This window comes from Dunckerocampus dactyliophorus, chromosome 2, assembly GCF_027744805.1.
Source record: "Dunckerocampus dactyliophorus isolate RoL2022-P2 chromosome 2, RoL_Ddac_1.1, whole genome shotgun sequence".
Lineage (NCBI taxonomy): Eukaryota > Metazoa > Chordata > Actinopteri > Syngnathiformes > Syngnathidae > Dunckerocampus > Dunckerocampus dactyliophorus.
In genome coordinates, this window is record NC_072820.1 from 46,408,910 (window position 1) to 46,433,279 (window position 24,370).

Genomic DNA, 24,370 nt, shown 5'->3' on the forward strand with positions numbered 1-24,370 from the left:
AAATGTAATCAACAAGATGCATCTAAATATGCACTTTTGGCTAAAAAATACAATTTAAATGGGTCTTTTAAATCTAATGGACCACCAGCTCTTATTAAGCTTGCTCCAAAAAATCTGATTCATTAAATGTTATTAAAGTTCAGAAAGACTTGCATTCTTTTTTTTGTAAAGTTGTAAACATGTCAAACATTTGTAAACTACTCCTAAATAACACAGATACTGTGAAAATCTAGCAAATAAGGCCCTGCCCACACGGGAAAGGCTGAAACGATAAAATACTTTGCGCTTTTGACCTGAAAATGTTTCCGTGTGGATCCACACGATACTTGGATAGATGTCATCTTCTGACTGTCAGCAGCCCTGACATCAAACTTCAACTTTTGCACATCTATGTTAGTTTAAAAAAAACTTTTAACCAATGAGGACATACCAATTCCACACATCCTGAAAGAACACAAAAGGACTCAAGAGCTAATGTGTCTGTGTGGATTGAGACCCAATATTCTTGCTTTTACAAGACGCAGAAGTGATAACACGGCTTGTGGCGCACCAGATTATCTCCTCTTAATGTCTGCCTTCTCCATCTACTTCCACAAAACCCATTTTCTTTTGGGGCTTCATCTTATCCCAGGCATGGGCAAACTCCAAACAATTCATTTTATGAAAACCCTTCAACACCGAAACCGTCGCCAGCAAAAGTATTTACAATGCTATTTTCAAAGTACGACCATTCTTGAACCACTTGCATTAATCATGCCACTCCACTCCAATGGTTTTTGAAACTGGAGGTTCTGCGCTTTCCGATGCACTTTACAGTGATCGTCCCTCATTTATTGTGGTTAATTGGTTCCACACCGGATCGTGATTCATTACTAATAAATAACAAATGCCTTTTTGTAGTTAGAGCATTTCCCAATATGGTAGACATGGTAAGCGATAATAAGACTCACACGTTAGCACCGGGAATGTTCTTGTTGGCATTAAAAAAAGATCAACGTCAATCTAACATCCATCCTCACTATGTAAAATAATGGATGCGGCTGCATGACTACTATCTTTGTTTACACCACACTGCACAACTCTTACGCACATGATGAGATCGTGTCACAATAGCTCAGAGAAGCCGAGGCTTTGATACAAAGCAGAGTGGGGGTTACTGACAAAGGGCCTGTGTGACGGAGCGGGACGAAAAAACAGGCTTTTTATGTCAACAATTATGCAGAAAAGGGTTATTTTATCGGACATTTGGATGTTTTTTAAAGTTGGCTTTCTCATTCTCTGTGTTTTTGTCTGATTGCACACGTCGAGGAAGTCGATAAACTGCTGATTCAAGGAGGGAGGAAATCATCTGACTCCCAGTAAAGATTGTTGGACAGATTTCAACTACATTTCAACTTTGACAAAGTTGAGTCAAAGAGTCAAAAGGTTTGCCCACCCCTGGTTTAACAAACACATTTCATACATTATACATCTATAAACATACATTCTGCCTTGGGGAATGGCTGCAGGTGTAAAAGCTTTAGTGGCAGTGATTTGGGGAGTCAAAGGCGGTCAAATATCAGGAATGTCAGTGGGTGTTTGCTGCAGGACGGATTGGACAAGTGACAGGACTCGACGGGAGAAAAGACTGGTCCAAAAGATGAAAGAAAACACAAACAGATAGAGACAACAAACAACAGATGTGTGCCTGGAGAGTGACCCTGCTTTGTGACAGCGCTGTGATGTGATCAGGGAGTGTGGTCAGGGAGCAACGCCTGCTCTGGCTGGAAGCAGCGTGATGTGATGCCAGGAAGAAGTACAGAGGGAGGATACTGGACCAGAGCCCACTCTCATCTTTCCCTTTATCACTCCTTCCCACAAATTCACATATCCGTGGTCCTCCACAGTGTCTCCCATCCAATGCTGGCTTCCACGCTCTGTCAGTCTTATCTAGCCGACCATGCTGCCACCCACTTTTGCTCCTTAATTCTTTCTTGTCCGTTTACTCTCATTTTCCCGTTCGCGTTTGCTCTATCTGGCTCCTCCATGTGAGCTTGCAGCAGCTATGGGTGCGGCTCCAGACCAGCCTCCAATGACCAGATAAAAAAGGGGAAGAAGATGGAGATAAGGACAGTTTAAAAAAGGATGAAGGGGCAGCGGAATGACGACAAGGGAAGAAAATAGCCGGGTGAAATGAGCAGAAAAGCTTGAGCGAGGATGGCGGGGGGCCGACAACAGGGGGGTAGTGAGAGCCGGAAGGATGTGTGTGGACTGCATCAATACGGGACGATTTGACAGAGGCTGTACATACTGTACTGTTCTCTATTTCAAAATCAATCACTTCCACTTACAACAGATAGACTGACTTGAATCCAGGGGTGTCCAAAGTGCAGCCGAGGACCCATTTGCGGCCTGCAGCTGTGTTTTTTATTGGCCTGTGGCACATTTAAAATGAAAACTAAACAAAACAGCAAAAATGGACAAATCAGCAGTAATTTTACAAGAATAAACTCTAAATATTGATTTTATGAGAATAACGTAATATTATGAGGAAAAATAATGTCATTTTAGTGGCATAAAGGTGAAATATTAAAAAAGAAACAAACAAAACAACAAATAAAAGTGTAATTTTTGGAAAATTAGGCAGAAAAAGTCAGTATTACGACAATAAAGTCAAAATATCATGGAAATAAAATTATATTTACAAAAAGAACATTTACAAGTAGAAAATTTAAATAGCTTGAACATTTAAAAATAAACAGCAGGAATTTTACAAGCATGAAGTCAAAATATTTAGAAAAATAAGTTGCAACACAACGAGAAAAAAAGGCGCAATTTTATAAGAAAAAACTCGAGGAATAATAATGTCATTGTTATTTGTGAAACAAATCAGAACCAAATCAAACAAAATAAAGTTGCCACTTTTGGAAAATTAGGTTGGGGAAGAGTTATAATATCATGGGAGTAAAGTCAAAATATTCTGTCAATAAAGTCCTAATATTATGCAACCAAAATTTACTAAGAATAATTCTGAAGACTATTTGGAAAAATTAAAAAAAAAAATGAAAAATTGGAAAAAAGAGCAAAGACCGTAGCTGATACTAATAATATGCTTTTTCAGCTATATCACAATAAATTAAGTATGTCTCACTGAGACATATTTAACTTCTTAGCATATTGCATCCTTTCATTTTTCACTATGTGAAGAAATTCCCTCACTGGAAAAAGTTTGGACACCCCTGCTTTAACCCATAAGAGGCCAGAATACTGTGTGCTTGACTTGAATTCATTAAGTCAAAGAAGTCAAAGAGGTATAGGAAACATTTTGGAGTGGTTGCCATGCGACTATCTCGGGATGTGGCTGGTCTGTCAGGTAAACACATGTGAAGAAGCTAGCTCATTTCCAAAAGCTTTTTTTTTTTTTTTCCTTAAAGCGATACCAACCGAATGCACCAATGTGCTGCTGTGCAAAAATCCTCATCCCAAATTCATTGTGTGCAATCTGAAAATGAGCCGAACACACGCAGGCAGATTTGCAATAAGCACCATCAAACAAGAGCAAGGAATCCTGCAGGAGATGGTATGAACCCCACAGAGCCCTGATCCGACATCATCCAAGCACTCTGGATTACATGAAGACATTTGTTTCTTTTTTTTTTTAATGACTATATTTTGACAATTGACAACTTTTTGTAAGATCAGGAAAATAAACCACAGCTTCAAAACAACGCATATGGTAAGTACTAGGGTTGTGATGGTACAATTCATGTATTTATGTCCATACAGTGACGTACCAGGACACATTAAAAGTGAGGCACACAAGAACTCTGTAAACAACTCAACATGGCTAGCGATAGTGCCAAGAAGAAGCCAGAGCTTGAAAACCCTCGTCCGCCGTCAAAGTAATAGACAGGCGCAAGCGGATGAGACAAAAGCAGTGTGCCGCCATTGTCCATTACACCCTAGTACTTGCTCAGTATTTACTCTGGTAAGTGTAACATTACAAAGAGAACCTGGTGTTTTCGGAGTTTATGCCTTCATGTCCACATAGGAGAAAAAAACAACAAAAAAAAAGATCTGGAAAGTATACAGGCCTCCGAAAGCCTTGAGTTTGTGCACCGCAGCCTACATTATTCATGTGGTTCCCTGTGTCAGACACATGATGGGACACCTGCATACATGTCACTCAGCTAAACTGTATTCCATGGAAGAGCACATATGGGATGTATGGGAACACGAATGGGATTGTTGTTCAACTTACCACGCCTCAACGATCGGTGGGCTAACAAAACCAAGTGGGGGGGGGGGGACAAAAAAAAAGAAAAAAAGAAGTTCAGTGACATGCTGACGATGACAAGGACAGAAGCTACTTCATATTCAGAATGGCTTGCAAAGAAAGTCCTCCATCAAAAATGAAAACATATCAAATAAAAAAGGAATCAGCGTTTTATGTGCTGAGGAACTGCTAATGTGTGTTTGTCACAGTCCACATGGGGTGGGAGGTTGGGGGGGGTTCTTGGCAGTGGACTTTGTGTTTACATTTGAAGCCTGTCAGAAGTCGTCCTATCGTCATATCACTTGTGTATTTGTGTATGTACACTCCTCATCAAATTTTAAGACCAGTCAAAAAACTGCAATGATTTACATTTTGCACTGTTGGATTTTAAGGAGGTTCTAAGCAGATGCTCAAAATGTAAAAAGAAGAAATGAGAGTGAGACCAAAAAAACAATTTATTGCAAACGAGTAAGGTAAATAAATATTAAAAATTCAAAATTTAAGACAGCCTTTAAAAGCCCAAATCTTGACAAATGTGTGGAGTGAATGTGATTTAGTGTCAGGTATTCACACTGTCATGATCTCTTGACGGCAAAGGCAAAAAAAGCTTTCTCTTTGTGGACGCGATGGGATTGTTGAGCTGCGTAAGCAAGGCCTCTTGCAGTGCGCCATTGCTGCTGAGGTTGGACGCAGTAACTTATGGAACAAAAAAGTCAAGTGGTAGACACAAAAAAATGTCACGGGCCCTGAACCAGAGGATCCCATTGACTGTCAGTCAAGACACGGGACCCTCCTCGGCCCAAGTGAAAGTGCTGAGTGCAGTCCAATAACCATCAGACGCCATCTGCGAGAGAAGTCTTTTAAGAAAAAAGTTACTTTTTCAAAAGCCTTGTCTCCTTCAATGCCACAAAATTGGCCATTTGGAATTTGACGAGCGCACCAAACATGGGACATTGATTGGTGGAAGAACGTTTTATTCTCTGATGAGGAAAAAATGTAACCTTGATGGTCCTGATGGCTTCCAACGTTACGGGCATGACAAGGAGATCCCACCTGAGATGTTTTCCACACGGCACAGCGGAGGGGGCGCCATCATGACCTGGGCTGCTTTTTCTTTCAATGGAACAATGGAGCTTTGGGTTGTGCAGGGGCGTCAAATGGCAGCTGGCTATGTGGAGATGTTGCAGGGGGCATCCCTCATGACTGAAGGCCCTCGTCTGTGTGGTAATGACTGACTTTTTCAGCAGGACAACACTGCAGTTCACAATGCCCGCCTGACAAAGGACTTCTTCCAGAGGAATAAGCTCACTCTTTTGGACCATCCTGCATGTGCTGCTGATCTAAATCCAATTGGGAACATTTGGGGATGGTTCCAGAGAGGGATGCCCTCCGTGAAGCCATCTTCACCACCTGGAGCAACTTTCCCACTAGCCTCCTGGAAACACTGGCATCAAGCATACCCAAACCCATTTTTCAGCTGATTAACAAGAATGGTGCAGCTGCTCATTACTGACTCCTTTGTTCAACATTTTATTTCTATTTTGGGGAGGTTGGAGTTGTTTTGAACTATGGTCTTAAACTTGATCAGCTGATGAACAGCCTATTTCACTTTAATGTTTGTCTCACTCCCTTTCCTTGTTTTTGCATTTTGAAGCTCTACTTAAAACCTCCTTAAGATCCAAAAGTGCAGCTTTTTTCAACTGGTCTTAATGTTATTTTTTATCAGGAGTATATACTGTATATACACAGTATATTGTGAGAAGTAATGTTTGCATCTTTCCATCTCAGCAGATATTAGCTTGCATAGAGTGTTGCTGAGTGTTGTTTCTATCTTTTTAGTGGACCTACTGTATCTTTAGTTGCAACCCTGGGATCGGATATTTAGGGATGGTCAGCCCATCATCAGATAATCAAGCACACGGGACCTAACCATCATGACTTTGATTAAACAACAGTCATTTTGATGAAATATTTTCACCCAAAAGAACACGTATAGTGTCCTAAAATGGGCTCTGTTCAGCTTTGTGCTTGAGGATTTTTTGGAATGTCGGAAATAGATAGCCTCAATGGCGAGACACCGTCATGGTCTGTCTTTCTTCGACGTCCTCATAGCTTTTTGTGCACCGTCAGCCAATTAGTGACCACAGGGCAGTCACAAAGTCCCCAGAATAATAACTGTTAGGACAAACAACTGAGTGACAGCTGTGCTAAAAATAAATAAATAAAACCATTTAGCCCGATGCTTCCCTCACAGTGATGTATGCGCTTACAGCGATAACGTTTGTTCTCAGACAACAGCAGGGAGCGTTGCAGGTTTCAATCGCCCTGTCAACCGAGAGGACAAGTCGTCCTCGAGCCAATTATTTTCTCCAAAATGGTCAGTGACTGCTTCCTGCTCATAACTCTGGGACGGGAATAATTCAATCCTCCAAAACAATAAAGGATCTTTTCAGTTACAGAAAGACCGTTTCTCGACCAACCATGTGAAGCACTCTAATTAGGTTAACCCTAGGTTAGCTCTCCCCCTCTAGTTTGTCTTACCGTTCTTTGGTGTGCGTATGGGGCTACCTAGAGCCACATGGTTATAGTTGTGCTGATGGGTACCTGCAATGACAAAAGCAACGAAAGATCTGTTCAGTGTTCATGGGTAAAAAGCTCTGTATCAATCATAATACAGAGTGTTAAAAGAATGAAAAAGGGTGATCATGACAGGGATAGTTCACCAAATTATTTGTTTTAATTACATTTTTTTTCACCTCTTGTAATTCAGAAAAACGTGCAGCAAATGCAAGTCAGTGTGAAAATGCCGCATGACTGCAGCATTTTCATTGCAACCGTCATGTCCTTTAGCTCTGACGTATCCCTTTATTACCATGATTATTTCCAATAATCATTTTCAGTAATCATGATGATGAACACAAAAGAAATATGATAAGAAAAGCAGGATGTGTGAATCTGCAAAAAGTGGAGTCTGCAAAAACCTTTGTACTATCCTGCAAAAGCAAGGTCACATAAAACAGAACCAACGTCAGAGGCTACAATAAAACCACTGCCTGTGAAAGACACATTTAAAAAGACGTGGCGTGCAAACAAGGTTTTTCACAGGCATTGTATTCCTAGAAAAATAACAGGTACAATAATCCAAAGCCTTCAAAAATCTATTCATTTCCTGTCTAAATATGATGCCTCAATACATGTACAAATCGGGAGGCAATGAAATATTGCGACGACAAGTCCGCAAAGTATACATAATAACAAAACATCCCAGCAGCCTTTTATTAGTGAATTCATTTTGTTTTTGGATGCAATGCTTGGAGTGAAAGTTTTGCATGAGCGTAAATGCTGCAGGATCAAAAACAGATGCACACAAACCCCCAAAACACATCTATCACAGAAATCCTGCAAGTTCACAGAAGAAAATGGAAGTTAGCCAGGCTGTCAGAGGCGCCACACTTGAAGGATATCCGTTTTTAAAGACTTCAGATGGAATATTTGACAGTATTATAGAGCAACCAAATGTTCAACAAAGACAAACAAAAAAAAAGTACGGTAATTGCCGGTGTATAAGCCGCTACTTTTTTCTCACACTTTGAACCCTGCGGCTTATACAGTGATGCGGCTAATTCATGGCTAAAAGAAGTACAGTTCCCAGATGCTGAGAGTGCGGCTTCAGGAAGCAGTGAACTGAACCAGTGAAGTGGACGCTAAAATCACGTTTTGAAGTCTTAGTCTAGTTTTGATCTGACACATCTAAAGTAAGTTTGAACAAGTGTAGAATTACAACAGCTTCTGCTTGGAACGTGGCAGATGTTGAACTCACTCGGAGCTAACGAGTGACGCTGCGAACATCGAGCGGAGGTAGGATTGCATGTTTTATAGTGTGCCTTTCTTTATAGTGTGTTTCAAAAAGCCCACTGTTCACCACTGGTGACACCGAGAGCGACAACAAAAGAGAGAAAGCGACTCACTAAATATGTGACGAAGGAATTATGAGGCTGTTCAATTCCGACACTGAAGAAGAAGACTTTAGTGGTTTTAGTTCCCAGGAGGAGGAGGACGGTGATGAATGACTTTTCTGGTAGGCTACTGTTTAAAAAGCCATGTTACTCACACTGTTCAGCACTGTTTAACGAACCGAGTTACACGTGCTGTTCGGAAAAAAAACATCTAATCAATAGTTTAAAAAAAATCTTTCAATGTAACATCTTTCTGTGTCCTAAATATCCCAGCGCAGGCTATATACGTACAAATCTTTTTTCTCTTTAAATTTGGTGGATGCGGCTTATATGCCGATAGAAATGACCTTTTCATTCTGCCAAATTTCTACTGGGCATCTCGCTAATGTGCTTAAACATGGATATCCCTCAGGTCTGGTAAACCTGCCTGGTGTTAACGTGCAGCATTTCTCTTCATGCATGTGTTTTGGCATTTGCACAATTTTCTTTTGCAGTGTTTATAGGAGTGCAGCAGTTTCCTGCGGGATGTGTTTTATGGTGTTTGTGTGTTTCAGCTTTTGGATCATTTCTGTTTTCGGAACATTTGGATGTTTAGTCCTTGCAGAGCAATTACGGGCAGTAAGGGACGGTCTGTGGCATGAAAAAAACATACATTGTTACGACATCCAAGTCCAGGCTACCCAGTCTTCATGGATTGGATGTCTTTCAAAATCTACACGATTGAGCAAAAGTATTTGAAGGTCGCAATGGTAGAAAATAAAGCACAGCGTCGACAGTGTTGTATTCATTTAGGCTGGCCATTAGGCTTGTGTGCGACTTTATAACTCTGGCTGTTATCACCGAACTGGAAACAAAATCAATTCATTATAAGATAAATGTACGAAACAAAAAGGCCTGACTGGGCTATTTAAGGAAATTGAATAATGTTTGATTGTCCCTGCTGGATCTCTAAAATACCAGGCTAAACACATCAACTTCAGACAGCAATAAAAATGTGACATTTATGTCTCGGTAAGCTGTCCCAAATGGCCAGGACATGGATGGAACTCCCTATGACTGAACCCCCTTCCTCCATTAGGTGCTCATCTTTCAGTATATTCTCATGTTTTAGTCATGTTGTTACTGTTGTATACTGTATTTATCTTATACCTGTCGTCCCTCGCAGTTCGAATATCACTCCCTCACTCTATTGCAACTATGGATTATTATTAGTCACAAAATATTGAAAAAAGACAAGTTATATGTGGTATTCTGGTCACTAGGCGCCAGTAATGTTACATTGATGACATGACATTACATGACATTATTTCACACTGCATGTAGTCAGCCAGAGCATGTCCGACATTACGTAGTGAAAAAAAGGTTCTCCTCCCATTCCGTGTGGAAGTGGTAAGGTTTTGGCTTCTTACTTTGTCCTTCTTCCCCACTACATTTTAAAAACTTTCTTAAGTTTAGAATAAATAAATGGGAGGCTAACTACTTAGCTCGGGAGCATGCTATGTTTAAAGCGGCAGCCGTCTCTTGTGTCCTGCAGTGATCCCATAGCCTGTGCATTAGCAATGTGATGCAAACAAAGAATAATAGGAGTGTAAAGGTGGCTATAGGCGTGTTATTTCATGTCTAGAGGGCTCTAATAATGGTAAAAAATTGTATTCAGAAAGTCATAAACAGGTTTTCTATGCTGTAACTATGAAAATATTCTGTTTATTAACATCACTTATTGAGGTCGGACCTGGAAGCTATTTCAGCAATTTGGGGTATGTTTTGGGCTAAAAAGCCTAAATGTAAAGCTGTCCTTGAACAATTTGGAGTAGAAGCCCTGTGCTCTTTTGAAGGCTAACAAGCTGAATTTATCTCATCGAAAGTCAGAATGCGTCTAAGTGCTATCCTGCGACTGGCAAAAAGGAGGTTTTTTTAAAATATTTTCAACATTTTATTACATAATAGCTTAAATATTTAATTCAGTTGAATGTAATGTACTGTTACTGGGTATACTGGGTGGTCCCTGAGTGAAAATGTCCACATTTCTTACATGCAAAGTGTGACTCACATACTCATACTGTGAGTTCTCCTCACCTGCCACATACCGTCTCTGCCCATTGCTTCTCTGTATGCACGACGGCAGTCTAATCAGCACCAGCACTCTGCTGTATTGTATGTGGGAAGCACAGGTGCTTTACCGTAATTCACACTCAGGGAGTAAACAACAATATCCCTAAATCATCTATTGTCCTACTGTGCAGGAGCGTTTGCGGTCGACCGGTAGTGCATTGCCGGCTGAGCTGGACACCGTCGTGCGGAGGTGCTTTAGATGAAAGATGGGACCTTTAGCAAGCCCATTGCTCTAAGAAAGTTGATGAATGACAGCTATTCTCCGCGGTGTGTGGGAATGCGTGCACGGCTATCGTTGTCAGTTTGTATGTCTGCATGAGAAGAGGAACAGATAGATGGAGGTCTGCAATCGCAGAGTTGCGCTTGTGACACTTCATTTGCTATCTGTTGCTGTGCCTGTTTAAAAATGCATTAGAGGCAACTGCTGAAACATCCATTTACATCTTTCACACAAATGACAGAAGACGGGGGGGCCCGACGCTCCCGCATCATGTGTTTCAATATTTGCAGCGAGTATAGAAATAGATGGCATGTGTCTTCAGACTATTCCTTTGCTAGTTTATTTTTCTGCCTTTTGAAAGCTTAATTCACAAATTGTTAGACTTACTGTAAATCAGACCCTTTTCAAGCAAGGGTTGCATACAGAAAAACTGAAGGATGTGGGTGCCACTTTGATACGTTTTGTACATTAAAGATGCTACAATGTACTGTTGGTCAATATATGCTAAGGTGAACAAAAAAATCTAGAAGACCACTGCAAAATTCAAATTTTCTCAATGTATGTGTCTTCCAAGCAACGAACAATTGTTTTATTCTATAAACTACTGACAATATTACCCCCAAATTGCAAATAAAAATGTAAAGCCCATGTGTCAAACATGTGTTTTAGCATTAAGTTAACCCGCATTGCAAACCTCATCAAACAACGTGCTTAGGATCATCTGCATAAGAAAAGAATTCTGTCAGATTCAACTATTCCTGCAACATTATTTATCAGTATTATGTATACAAGTAGCACAAATTGCACAATCATTGTTACTGAAGGTGCCAGTTTCGGACTCAAGGGTAACAACATTTAACGATACACAACTAAAAATGACACCACTTTGACACTATTACACCCTGTCTGTACAAATTAGCGTCTTAAAGAGACATAAGACAGTCAAAAATGATCATTTTAACTACAAGAAAGCATGCTGGGAAATGCACAATTCGTCCATTCCACAGCTGCAAACGTCTGCTGGCTCTCAACGAAGGCGGTCACATCTTTTCCTCGCCTCTTCCTTCACTTCCCTGGAGGACATTGAAATCATCTCCATATTTGGAAACATGATAACAGGACTGTTGCTGATTGGGATTAGGCACTACCCCAGTGGATCACAAAATTCGGAAGACGGAGACAGCAGTCCAAGTGCCCAGCAGCTGCCCGTCATGATTGATGGATCGATCAAGAGACAAGAATGAACAAACAGAGTAGCCGAGTCTTTGGAATGCGACTACTCACACTAACCTAAGCAATCTAATATGCATTTCGGCTTCCCCCCTCGGCATTTGCCAAAATCGGTGCTGGAACAACTCCTCCAGATGGTCAAAACACAACACAATTTTTTTTTTAATGCTTTTCCTTGCATCTTCATTTTTAAACAACTCAATACTAATGTTTTAAACTTAAAGAGTTCATAAATTTATATTTGGTGCAATAACCTGAGATTTTATTGACTGCTTTCACGCATCTTGGCATCTGTTGGGTGACTTTATGCCATTGCTGGCGCAAGGATTGAAACATCTCTGCTTCGTTTGAAGGCTTGTGACTGTGTGCTTGCATTGTGCTTCAACAGAAACTGGAAGGAAATGGCTGTCCTACACATTAAGATGCTGAATTCAGAAAAAAAATATGTGACCACTACTTTTCAAGAGCTGTAGCGGACAAATCAATGTAATATCTAATAATATATTTCATTAATAATGAATTTATCTTACTTGGACAATATGCAGAGGGCCAATAAAAGACACCCCTGTTTTTTGAAAACAACATAGTGTCATTCATAGTCTTTTTTGTAACTATTTGAGATGACATTTTTTGTACACAGGTAAACCAAGTACTTCCAAAAATGTAATTATAATCTTTATTAAAGCTATAGAAGGCAATTTTTATGTGTGAATGCTTAAGAGCTGAAGGTGAACTGATGTGTGTTTACGGAAAATGTGGAATTAAAGGAAAAGTGGAAAGATTTTGTGATGTGCCAAATTGTTAGCGTGAATGTTTTGATGCTGGAATAGTTACAAATGACATCATTTTTCAAGGGGAATGTGGAATCCTGGGAAAACCGGTGGGAGCAAGTTAGTGTTTTGCAAGTCTCAAGTAAGTCTTGAGTCTTTAATCTCAAGTCAAGTCTCAAGTAAAGACGTGGAACTCCAAGCAAGTCTCAAGTCATGACAAAACAGGTCGAGTCGTATCCGAAGTCAGAGGCTTGTGATTTTCGAGTCCTTACAAGTCATGAGAACTGTTTAGTGTTTACCAAACACCAAGCCATTTAACAATGTCACAACCTATAAAATGTGACAAATACAATGAATGCATTTTGTATTGTTTGATTTGTTCAATAAAATAAGACCAGCGTGACAAGACTTAGTCACAGAAAAAAAGAGTGCTGACATTGCATTCTGGATTTATCAGTGCACAGAAATGGAATCCACACATTCATTGTTTCTTCTTAAACACGATGGGGCATTAATAGATGCAATCGAGAGGCAGATTCAGTGAAAAAATATGTTGTCTTGCTGGAGATGACGTAATGTTAGGTTAGGTTGAACACTTCGACATTCTACTCAACACATTCACTGAAAATGTCGAGTATTTTCAAGTCATCAGACTAAAGTCCGAGGCAAGCCCAAGTCGAGTTGCAAGTGTTTGATGATACTGTCAAGTCCAAAGTCATCAAACTTGGGACTCAAGTCCACACCTCTGCTCAATGCAGTACATCGCCAGGGTCCAATGCGATCCAAAATGAAAGTACTGTGTAGAGTTTATGGATGGCGTAACAATATAGGACATTTTACATTACATTTTAATACCTCTCATAAAATATGTTGATTTCACACTCAGTCTAGTGCGCCGCTGTCACCTGAATAGGAAATAAAACATGGCTCATTAAGAGCCTGGATGGCCATGTTCAGCCATTTTCTAATCTGGGGACTAATTAGAATGTTTTCAGAAAGAGTCCCTGTACAAACCCTGACCTCTGCAAGCCAAAAGGTTGCTTAACTTACCAGAACACTGTCACCCTCTTTGCCGCCGCGAGATGACATTTCAAAATAACCTTCATCCCCATGTGTCGACGACCATGAAGGTAACTAAGGGGAGGGTGTCTGCTGGTTACTTATTACTGTCATCATCATAAATTGCACTGCTGCAGTTTAGTCATACAGCTGATTAACGGTGATTGACATGCTTTCCAGATTGTTGGGTTAAAGAGGGTCCCCATCTATATTCATATCACTTTGCTTAGGATGCAGCTTTGGTTTTTTAGACGTGTCAGTCAAACGCACGGCTGCATTAACTGTAAACCAATCATGACGGGGGCTGCGGCGTGTCGGTGTTCTGCTGGATAGCGTCGCCCAATGATTACTCATGCCAAATTTCCTTTCGCTTTCAACAGGCTCTCTTGCTCGCGACTTTACATAATAGCATCCAGATGGCACGCGAGTGAGTCAGTGATCTGACATTTGGTGTGGTATTTTGTTTCACATCGCGATGGAGGCACCCTGGGCCGACAAAACGAAACACCTTTAGCCTTGTGCCAAGGTTAACTAAGCATTTGCGGAATCGATTGCTGCGAAATGCCTGAAGGTACTGTGGCCACCAGCAGAACATTGATCTGGGAATTTGTATTCAAACAAACAGCTATGCCATTTCATCCTGTAGGTTTTGTGTTGATTATTCTAAAGTGTGGGTGTAATGTTTTTCTGGAGACCCCGCAAAATCATGTCTGCAGATGCTGCAATCAAGGCAGCTAGAAGCCTGTCTATGATATTATGATTATGTAGATAAGACTTGCGTTAAATGTTAACCTTTTACAACCGGCAGACCCCAGTATAGGGTGCAGTGTGGTTGCATTTGTGTTGCTATGGTAACTGCTACGCGACTCTCCTATCAATGTACACATGCTATACAGTACATCCACATAACCGGGGTAGCGTCAGCTGAAGCTCAACCAAACCAATTTTAGAAAAACAAGACAATTCCAAGCACAAGCACTTACACTGGCAAACGTGGAAAACAAGCAGTCAGAGAGAATTTAGTAAAAATAACAACAACATCTATGACTAAAACTCACTGAACATTTTACTCTTACCCTGTAGCAAAGATATGTATATTTTCATATCTACAGCAACAATCAAAATATCCCCTTTGCTGTGTGCGGACATTGCCCATGTATACCGTGTACATGCAGAGAAAAACTTTGAAAAGATTAAACTTTTAAAAGGTTGACCTTGGTATCCCTTCCATCTATTCCAACAGAAACACTTGCTTGTTTTTAGTCCCCACATTGCAGGAATGATCTGTTAAGGGCATGGAGGTCTGCAATCCATGTGGAAAACTTTATTTATGTTGGATATGGTGGGCTTTTTCTCGCAAAAGGGTCCACGGTTTAAAAGGTTAACTTTGGTTTCCCTTTCATCTATTCTGACATTAACGCTTGCTTGTTTTTAGTCCCCACATTGCAGGAATGATCAGCTTAAAGCATAAAGGGCTGTAATCCATGTAGATCTTGTCCATATCCACACAAATCGTATTTATTTTGTATGTCTTTTTCTAGGGCTAGACTTAAGAGGCAAACATGGCTTAGATGTAAGGTTTTTTTGTGTGCTGGCTAAGTGCTAGCTTTCCAAAGTGTGTTGCATTAGTGTTTTATTTTATGAAATGATTCATGACATACAGTATATCCTGGTCTGACTGCTTTGTTTGGGTTTTGTTGGGCTTTCACATGACTTTTTTCGAGTTACGTGGCCTGTTATTGATGTGTGGCTCGATACTGAAATATCGATAGCGCCGACACCAGATCTTGATGCTCTAAAATCGATAGTCAGTTTGAAGCATCCATAGTTTGATAATTCAGTCATTTGAGGTAATGAATACCATTAACAGGTACACAACGGAAAGTAACTAAATGATTGAGATCTTGTCTAAATGATCAGCTTTGGTGGGAACTACTTTTTGTGCATAATGCATCAGCGCAGCGGCACACTGCTCATTCAGTCCGTTGAAACGATGGCCGAATTGTATGAATTGTGAATTAGTTTTCATTCTTATGTTAGTTTTTCATAATTAACAACTTATATGGTTTCATTGTTTTACTTATTTTTTGATTGTTTTAAAAAAACCTTTTACACATATTTTTTACAATTTTGTCCTGCATTTTTTCTGTTGTACATGAGCTTGATTATATTGCAAATCAGGCTGCTACCGCAATATACTTTAGAATTTAAAATATATAAATAGGTTACTCCGATGTCTTGTATATTTTTGATGCTATGATTTGAAATACTTTTTAAAATGAACCACGCACATGAGGTGTATTTGTATCCGTACTGGATCGGTTCCAATCCGTGGTATCGCACGTTACTAGTGGCTGCATAACATGTATGTATTAATACACGCGCAGCGTAGTAGTTATAGCAACACAAATGCAACTGTGCTAGTTGTTTTAAAAGGTTAATGGGTTATGGTTACTTTAATTTAATGTGCCATTACACCACAAAATGTCCTTTCATATCTTATTCAATTTAATTATGTTGCTTTTGTGTAATATCGCTTACAAAACAATCAGCCTCCCCTTGGTAGAGGTGATAACAGAATATCGGAAAAGTATAAAGAGATACGATGTGGTCAGCAGATGCAGGATTTGGTTGGATGCTGTTCAAGAAGAGAACAAAAACAGCAACACGCACCAGTGTCCACAGAGTAGCCTTCTAGGCTCCGACTCCCCAGATCTATCACAGAACATCCTCAGCTCTCCACTGCGCTCCCTCCACAACATCCCCCTATCCAACCAGCAGCCCTGCTATCCCATTAGCTCTGCCAAGCGGAGCAGTTGGAGTTCTGAACGGCCCAGAGGAGGCAGACGGGTTACTGAGTGCATTTTGTGTGTGTTTGAATGTTGTGTGCAAAAGTGTGACAAGTATGAATGCAGTTGTGTGTGTCCCACTGGTTCTGTGACAGCCCAGTGACACCAGCACATCCATGGCATCCTCTTGCAGCAAAGGGAAGAGAATCCACTAAGGGCTTGACATTTAACAACTGACAAAGAGTGTTCACATTTAACCGCTGAATGTTAACAGCCATAATAGCCTCAGTTTGTAGGGGACAAAGCCTTACGCCCGTGGGTAGAAGCGGCTTCCATCTCCTGATGGTTTTCCCTATCAGGGTGAGGAGATCGGTCATCCGGTTGAGGTGGCTCAGGCATCATGTTCGGATGATGGACGCCTGGATGCCTCCCTGGTGAGGTGTTCCAGGCATGCCCAACCGGGATGAGGCCCCGAGGTAGAACTAGACATGCTGGAGGGGTTGTTTCGCAGATAGATTCCAGTGGACCTGGAGGAGGTGGCCAGAGACCGGGAAGTCTGGACTTCTGCCCTTGCAACCCGGATCCAGATAAGTGGATGAGTAGTGATGGACGGGGGGATGGATCGAGTATACTGATCCTCTACAAATATAAAACATTGCCGTACCATACCTAAATCTCACATCTGCTCATGAAAACAGCAATGAAGGCACATTTTAAATTACTCAGATTTTGTTCTGCATTCACTAATGAGCTACAGATTGCAATGCTCTGTTTTTTTCCCAAATGCAGCACAATGCCAGTTTGGCCTGCTTCTATCCTCGCTTTCAGTAAACATCACCCTTTACCTCATAACTCAGAATCGCCCCCAAGACACCACAACCCAAGTGGTTACTTGACATAGCCCTGCCTCTCCGATTTGACAAACGCTCCCTGATAGCCTGAGCAGGGACGGGGAAGGCCAGGAGGTTGCACCTCATATCAGTTCACTATGAAGTATGACACAATGAACCCATGTGGTCGAGTGTGACCCTGTGTGTTACAAGGCAATAAAAAATCCATTTTATTGAAGTAAAGCTTTATGATGTTCCTACCGCTAATCGTACAGCTCAAAGGTGAGATACATTTCTGCACAGGTAACCATCAACAGTGTAACAGTGTCATCTCCATCTGACGTGCCATCATAGAATTCATGTTTTTAGATACACCCGTAGATATATACTGTATACACAGTGGAACCTTGGTTAGTGTACTCCCCAGACCATTGTAGGGGTTAAATATATATAAGCAATATATTCATATTTTGTCACACTCCTACAAAATAGCATAAAAACAATGGCCGCACTGTTACAGTGGAGTGGAACCTTGGTTGGCGTACCCCCCAGTTACGTTATGTTATGGTTTACGTTGGAAATTTACTCCCAAATTTTGCCCCACGTACAATATGGTGCGTGTCTTGTCATGTTATTAATACACTGTTTCCAACTGTAATCGTAACATATTTTTATCACAAAACGTCCGGAAGTCAGCTCCGTCACCTGTCTTAAGACGTCATCATCAGCGGTTGACTCTGGAGTTCCTTGCTAACTAACCCCGTTAGCCTCTGCTTTTCTTTTATGACTAAGAAAAATAACCCACAATGGAGCCAAAGAGACTTGCAAGTGCTAGCACTTTGCCAAAGTAAGTGAGAAACATGATTTAATTCAAGAAATAACCCAAAACACAAAAGTGCCGTGGAGCCCTCTTCTCCTCGTCCGTTGCTGCTACAATCAAATCTTCAATCAAGGTAAATGTGATGTTAAATGTTTATTCATCCCTTTCATTCATCATTTATATGCATTTGTATGTATGGAATTGCAAAAAAAGGGTTTTGTGTTAACATTTTTGGGTATTTGGAACAGATTAATTGCATTTGAATGATTTCTTATGGGAAAAATTTATTTGGTTAGAGTTCAGTTAGGTTAGAGTTTTGGTTGGAACGGATTAATGATGCTAACCGAGGTTCCACTGTATAGAGAAAAAAAATAAAAAAAATTCCCAACAGTTGATTGACATACCAACTGACTCCATTTGTGGGCTGTTGAAAGGCAGACTTCCTTTGAGCGGAGGCGAGGAAGAGGTAGAGGAAGAAGAGGAGGGTCCGTATATCGTGAGCAAGGATAAGCACAGATTTATCTGATGTCTTCTTAAAATAAAAGAAGTAACATCATCAAAACTGCCCTTATCCATGCCTTCATAGACCAGCCCTCCTCTCCACTGAGAAGCACAGTTGAAGAGCACATTCATTGAAGCGGACGACACAGAAAAGACTCCAGTGAAACAGTTGAAAACATACAGCTCAGATACAAGAGTGGGGATTTGAACAGAGGAGGGAAAATGGATCAGTTGGGGTTTAAGGCACAACATGATGAAAAAAATACAATGTGGGCCAGCTGCAACAAACAATACAGAATATTGTTACAGTATGTAAATATGGTATGTCCTGGTTTTTAGTGAGATTCTTCTTAATTAGGCCCAAGCAGCTCTTACACCAAGGGGGTTTGAGTCAAAAACAAAAACAATGCATCAGTGGAATTAATCGAGCCTTTCCGGGGTGTAACAGTACATAATGGATGTGTTTCAGACCTTTGATACAGAACATTTTGTTCTACAGCCAACTTATTTCACATCAGTGCACTTTATAATGTATACATTTTCTGTAATACAAATGGAATATGTATAATATGTATCTCCAACCTCTTCAACCCGGGGCGTAAGAGGGCCATTTTGCAAGACAAAACATCCAAAACAAATAAGATTTCATGCACAAGGCTTGAAAGATCTTGGTATCAAAGTAAAGAGGAGACTTTGGTTACTGTAAATGTGAACATATCTGTACATATCTTTGCGACTTTGCTAGAGTAAATAAATGTGCTTGTTCAGTGAGTTTTTATTGTTGAGAAATGCCACTTATACCGTTGGAAGGGCTGTCACGAGTATGAAAGGGATTAAGTTTTGATATGTTTGCGTGCTAAATACACACACATCAATATATAGACTTTTACGCATGCTAACTTTTGGATAACTATTATAATGTAGCCAGTCACAATTTTGTTGACTTTGGACTCAAGGCTTACAAACTCGACATCAGTGACTCGGGACTTGACTTTGACTTTTGTCTGATGACTTGAAAATACGTGAGATTGTCAAAGGATGTGTAAAAGAAATGTCAAATGTGTCCCCATTCAAAGCATTCAGCTAACGTGATCGTTATTATGTTATTTCCAGCAAGGCAACATATTTTCCCTTTAAATCTGCCTCATTGAGAGCATCCATTAGTGTCTAATCGGGTTTAAGAACAATCAACAAATGTGTGGATTACATAAATCCTGAATGCTGAGTCAGCACTCTTTTTCTGTGACTGAGTCTTGTCACACGTGTCCACTTTATTTACAAAATCCAAAATACAAACTGTATTCATTGAATTTGTCAACGTTAATAGATTGTTACATTGCTAAAATGGCATTTTAACACTAAACAGTGCTTATGACTTGTGACTTGTGAATTTCAAGCCTACGACTTCGGACTTGAACTGTCTTGTCTTGACCTGAGATTGACTTGGAATTCCACATCTTTACTTGAGACATGACTCGAGACTATTGATTAAAGACTTGGGACTTGCAAACCACTGACTTGGTCCCCCAATCACACATACTGTATAATCAACGTCTCGCTGCCAAGGAGGTGTTTTCTATGTTTTTGCTTCAATAATCAACACTGTAAAACAAATCTGAGACAGTGACTCTGAAATTGACAGCCACTCGGTGAGGGTTTTTTTAGACAATGAAAAAATCTTGCGCTAACAGGTCGCCAACCTTTTTCTTTGTCAGAGCTACTTTCACAAAATGAAAACGGCCTTTTTGTAAGACTTATTTTCAAATCTTATTTCGACCCAAACAAACTGAATAAGCTTATTTTGCAACACCACGAACAGAATGTTGGTATCCACAACCCACATTGTGCCTGAAAACAACAATGTTGCTCATCCGCATGTTGACTTTCAGTATGCATTTCTTTCTAGCACAGGTGCCGACCAACTGTCATCACTATTAGAGCTACTTTTACAAAAAGAAAGGAGCAGTGAGCTATTTGTGCTGTTTTCACTGTATACGACCGGCAGCATTGAAATTGTACAGCGGAACCTCAGCTAGCGTCATTAATCCATTAAAACGCACTATAACTGAATCCATTTTTACCATAGAAAATAATGCAAATCCAATTAATCCGTTCCGAATATGTTCCCAAAATACTTTCTTTAAAAATAGTTTTACAATTGTACTTTTAAATGCAGCAAACAATAAAAAAATGCATACAAGGGATAAATGAACATTTAAGGTCACCTTTACCTTGATTTACTAGATTGTTGACAAAGATAGCGATGAGGCAACAAGATCCACACGGACACCACCTTCCTGTTTTGCTGTTATTTCTTATTTCAGTAATGTTGCTCACCTTCGTTATCAAAGTGACTTACAACTTTCATAGACGGAGCTGGGGAACAATGACCTGTTACTATCATGCTGATAGTAACAGGCTGCTGAGGGATATTTTGTGGTAAAAACACATCACAAACACAGTTGGACTCATGCAGTATATTAATAAAACAAGCAAATGTGCGCCATATTATACGCAAACTGAGAAATGTACGCAAACCGAGACAATAAGCTAACCGTGGGTGGGGGTACACTAACCAAGGTACCACAAGTGCGGCCATGTTTTTATGCTATTTTGTGGTATAGTTTGTCATGAAACAGAGTCATAATGTCTGAATGAAATAGTTATACAAATACTAAGAGTTTAAGAAAATATTATTTGACCCTTTCGTGAGCTACTCAAAATCAGCTGATGAGCGACTGATATTAAACACAAGATGGAAGAGCATACAGAGGTCTGTGGCATCTTTTGCTCAATTTTGCGGTTTCTTTAACTTGCCGCAATGTTTAGTTTTTTCTTTGCGTTTGTTGTTTATTTAACTCCAATGAAACCGCCAATGCCTCATGTCGCACATTTGGGAATATGATGAAAAACTGCAAGACAAAATGTGTGTCAGGACTTTAGAGTCCTTCACGAATCCTTTAAGGGATAGTTCGGATTTTTTGACATGAAGTTGTATGACATCCTCATCAGCAGTGTCTGAAAGTCTATTTGTGTAACTTTGATGTCTGTTAAGTAGAACATTTGTAGCCTTTTCTGTGATGTCCAAGTGTCCATGAATGCAGCAGCAACTTGTTCCTGAGAGGTACGTGATGTACTTGAATGCAACCGTCTTACAAAAGGAGCTAGCTGAGCACTGGTAGCAGTTTGCTAGTATGAGCTTGCTTCCCAAGTGGGGTATGAAGTGTGCGTTGTATGACTCAACAAGGTGAGTTTGATGATTCTTTTATCAGTGTTTGTTGTTGCATGATTGTCACTGTGTAGGAAGCTAAATGAAAGCTAGTTTGTTGGATGTAGTGTGATTGGGGTACACTCCTGAGCCATGTGCTTGTGGTTGTTTGCTAGCTGGCTCACCGGCTAGCATGTTCGTCATCATCTCTTAGCATGACTTGATATGTGTACTGTGCCTGCCCTTATTTGTGTCATGTGAGTGCTATTTGGCTGCTTTATTTGGCATTGTTGTACTTTCATGTGTTCCTATTGTTTAGACCACACACATACAAGCCTTTGGACACACAGCTACTTGGACAAATCCGCTCCTTTGGACAAACCCAATTTCAATGGACTAACACACATTTCTAAAGAGCCCATCCACCTACATAATAAAGATGATTAAATGACTCTCTGACCGGAATCTTTCCATGGTGTCCCAACTCTTAAAGAACCACTACCCCTTTCCCACAGCAGTGTACTACATCAATAGAGACTTACCCCCCCCCCCGACTTGGACCTTGTGATAAAGACGCTTGCGTCTTCTTCCGTGATGGAGCGCCGTGGCCATCTTGTTTACGTGTGTGTTCCACAGCGGAAGAAAATGCGAGCGTCTTCATCACATACACAAGAATGGAGAGGCGACAGTGCGCAGGGATACGGCAGGAGAACTGGACTCGCGGGACCAAGTGGGGAGGGTAAGTCACTGTTGATGTAGTACATTGCCGATGGGGACGTCATACAAGTTCATGTTCTTTAGTCATCTTTACTATAAGTGTGTGGGTGGTTTAATTGTTCATAGAAAGCACACAAAACTCCGTTTCTGTCTCCTTATGTTGTCTTAACTCGCCCCTGCGGTGATGAGGCGTTCATGCGCATGCACTTCTGAGTATTCTGTGTGTTTTGGTTTTTGTTTTTTATTACGGCTGCAAAATAACCCACCATGACTACAAAAGAAAATGGCAAGTGTCAGAAATTTGATAAAGAGGTGAGAAAAACTGTTGAAATCAAGAAATGACACGTAGCAAATTGTGAAGGTAGCATCTGTTACAATAACACTCTAATGTAAAGTTAGCTAGTAAACACATGTTGACAGTTTAAGGGAGACACATGACAGAAAGTGTTGTACCTGCTGCTGAAGTTTCTAATCATGTTCAGGTGAGCAAGTATACCTGTACAGCTCTTTTGTATTGCTTTCTGCATGTAAAACTCTCATTATTCTCTATAAAATGTGTTTTTGTTCATATTTCTGGGTGTCTGAAACAGATTACTTGTAATTCACAGTACCTTATTTCCTATGGAAATTTTTTTTTGAGTTTTCGTACGTTTTGGTTTTTGTCTGACCTTTGGGGTGACCTTTTTTGTCTGTAACGCAACTCACCACAGTACACCTTTGTCGTTTGTCTATAACGTTAAGATCGAAAGTTCTACTACAAGTAGTTTTTACAATCACATGTGATCTTCAAAGTTGAACTACTCAGTCGTGGCCAAACATTTTGAGAATGACACAACATTTGGTTTTCAAAAAGTTTGCTGCTTAAGTGTTTTTAGATCTTCTGTTGCTATATTGCTCCCCACGCCACTAAGTTTTTCATTTTTGCCTTTTGGAAAAGGCATTGTTCGTCACTAAACTGTTCTTAGATGGTTGGGAGAAGCTGCTTTCGGACGTTGTTTTGATACCATTCTTTACTCATGGCTGTGTTCTTTGGCTAAATTGTGAGTGATCCCACTCCCTTGGCTGACAAGCAACCCCACACATGAATGATTTCAGGATGCTTTACTGTTGGCCTGACACAGGACTGATGGTAGCGCCCATGTTTTCTTTTTTCTGGATGCCCCAAACAATCAGAAAGGGGATTCCTAAGAGACAATGGTTCTACCCCAGTCTTCAGGAGTCCTACACCTGTACCTTTGGCAGAATGCCAGTTTGTCCCTGATGTTTTCCCTGGAGAGAAGTGGCTTTTATGTGCCGTTCTTGACACCAAGCTTCCAAAAGTCTTTGCCTCACTGCACATGCAGATGCACTCACGCCTGCCTGCAACCATTCTTGAGCAAGCGCTGTCCTGGTGGTGCACCCATCCTGCAGCTAACTCTACTTTCAGAGACAGTTCAGATGCTTGCTGGACTTTCTTGGGCACCCTGAAGCCTCTCTCCTTGAAGTTCTTAATGATCTGATAAATGATTGGTTTTAGGTGCCATCCTACTAGCAGCAATATCCTTGCCTGTGAAGCCCTTTTTGTGCTAAGCAATGATGACTGCACGTGTTTCCTTGCAGGTAACCGTGGTTAACGGAGAAAAAACAAAGCTTTCAAGCACCACCCTCCTTTTTAAAGCTTCCAGTCTGGTATTCTCACTCAATCAGAATGACAGAGTCATCTGCAGCCTAGTATGTACTAGTATGTATGTAGTATATGTAGTATGCCAACACTCACTTATGTTAACCAGATATTCACTAACATGATGTCAGCTGCTCCTATTGTGGCAGGGCTCTGGGACTCTTATCACTCTTCATAACATTCTGGAGTGCATGTGTAGCCCTGTATAAAATTATCCAGCATACAGTGCATGATAGGAAGTTA

At 40.5% G+C, this 24,370-nt stretch overlaps 1 protein-coding gene across 7 annotated transcripts in view; it reads right to left on the reverse strand.

Annotated features, from left to right (window-relative positions):
- The window catches only part of LOC129176999 (protein shisa-6), a 124,489-nt gene that overhangs the window by 10,392 nt on the left and 89,727 nt on the right, over nucleotides 1-24,370 (reverse strand). For 4 of the 7 annotated variants that reach the window (XM_054767669.1, XM_054767666.1, XM_054767667.1 and 1 more), the window contains 2 exons: nucleotides 6,797-6,859; nucleotides 4,241-4,261 (listed from right to left, as the gene is read on the reverse strand). The exons of 1 other annotated variant lie outside the window; for it this stretch is intronic. In XM_054767669.1, coding sequence (XP_054623644.1) covers nucleotides 4,241-4,261; nucleotides 6,797-6,859 — 84 coding nt within the window. The remainder of the gene's footprint in view (nucleotides 1-4,240; nucleotides 4,262-6,796; nucleotides 6,860-24,370) is intronic. 2 more of the 7 variants (XM_054767670.1, XM_054767668.1) reach the window with 1 other exon arrangement.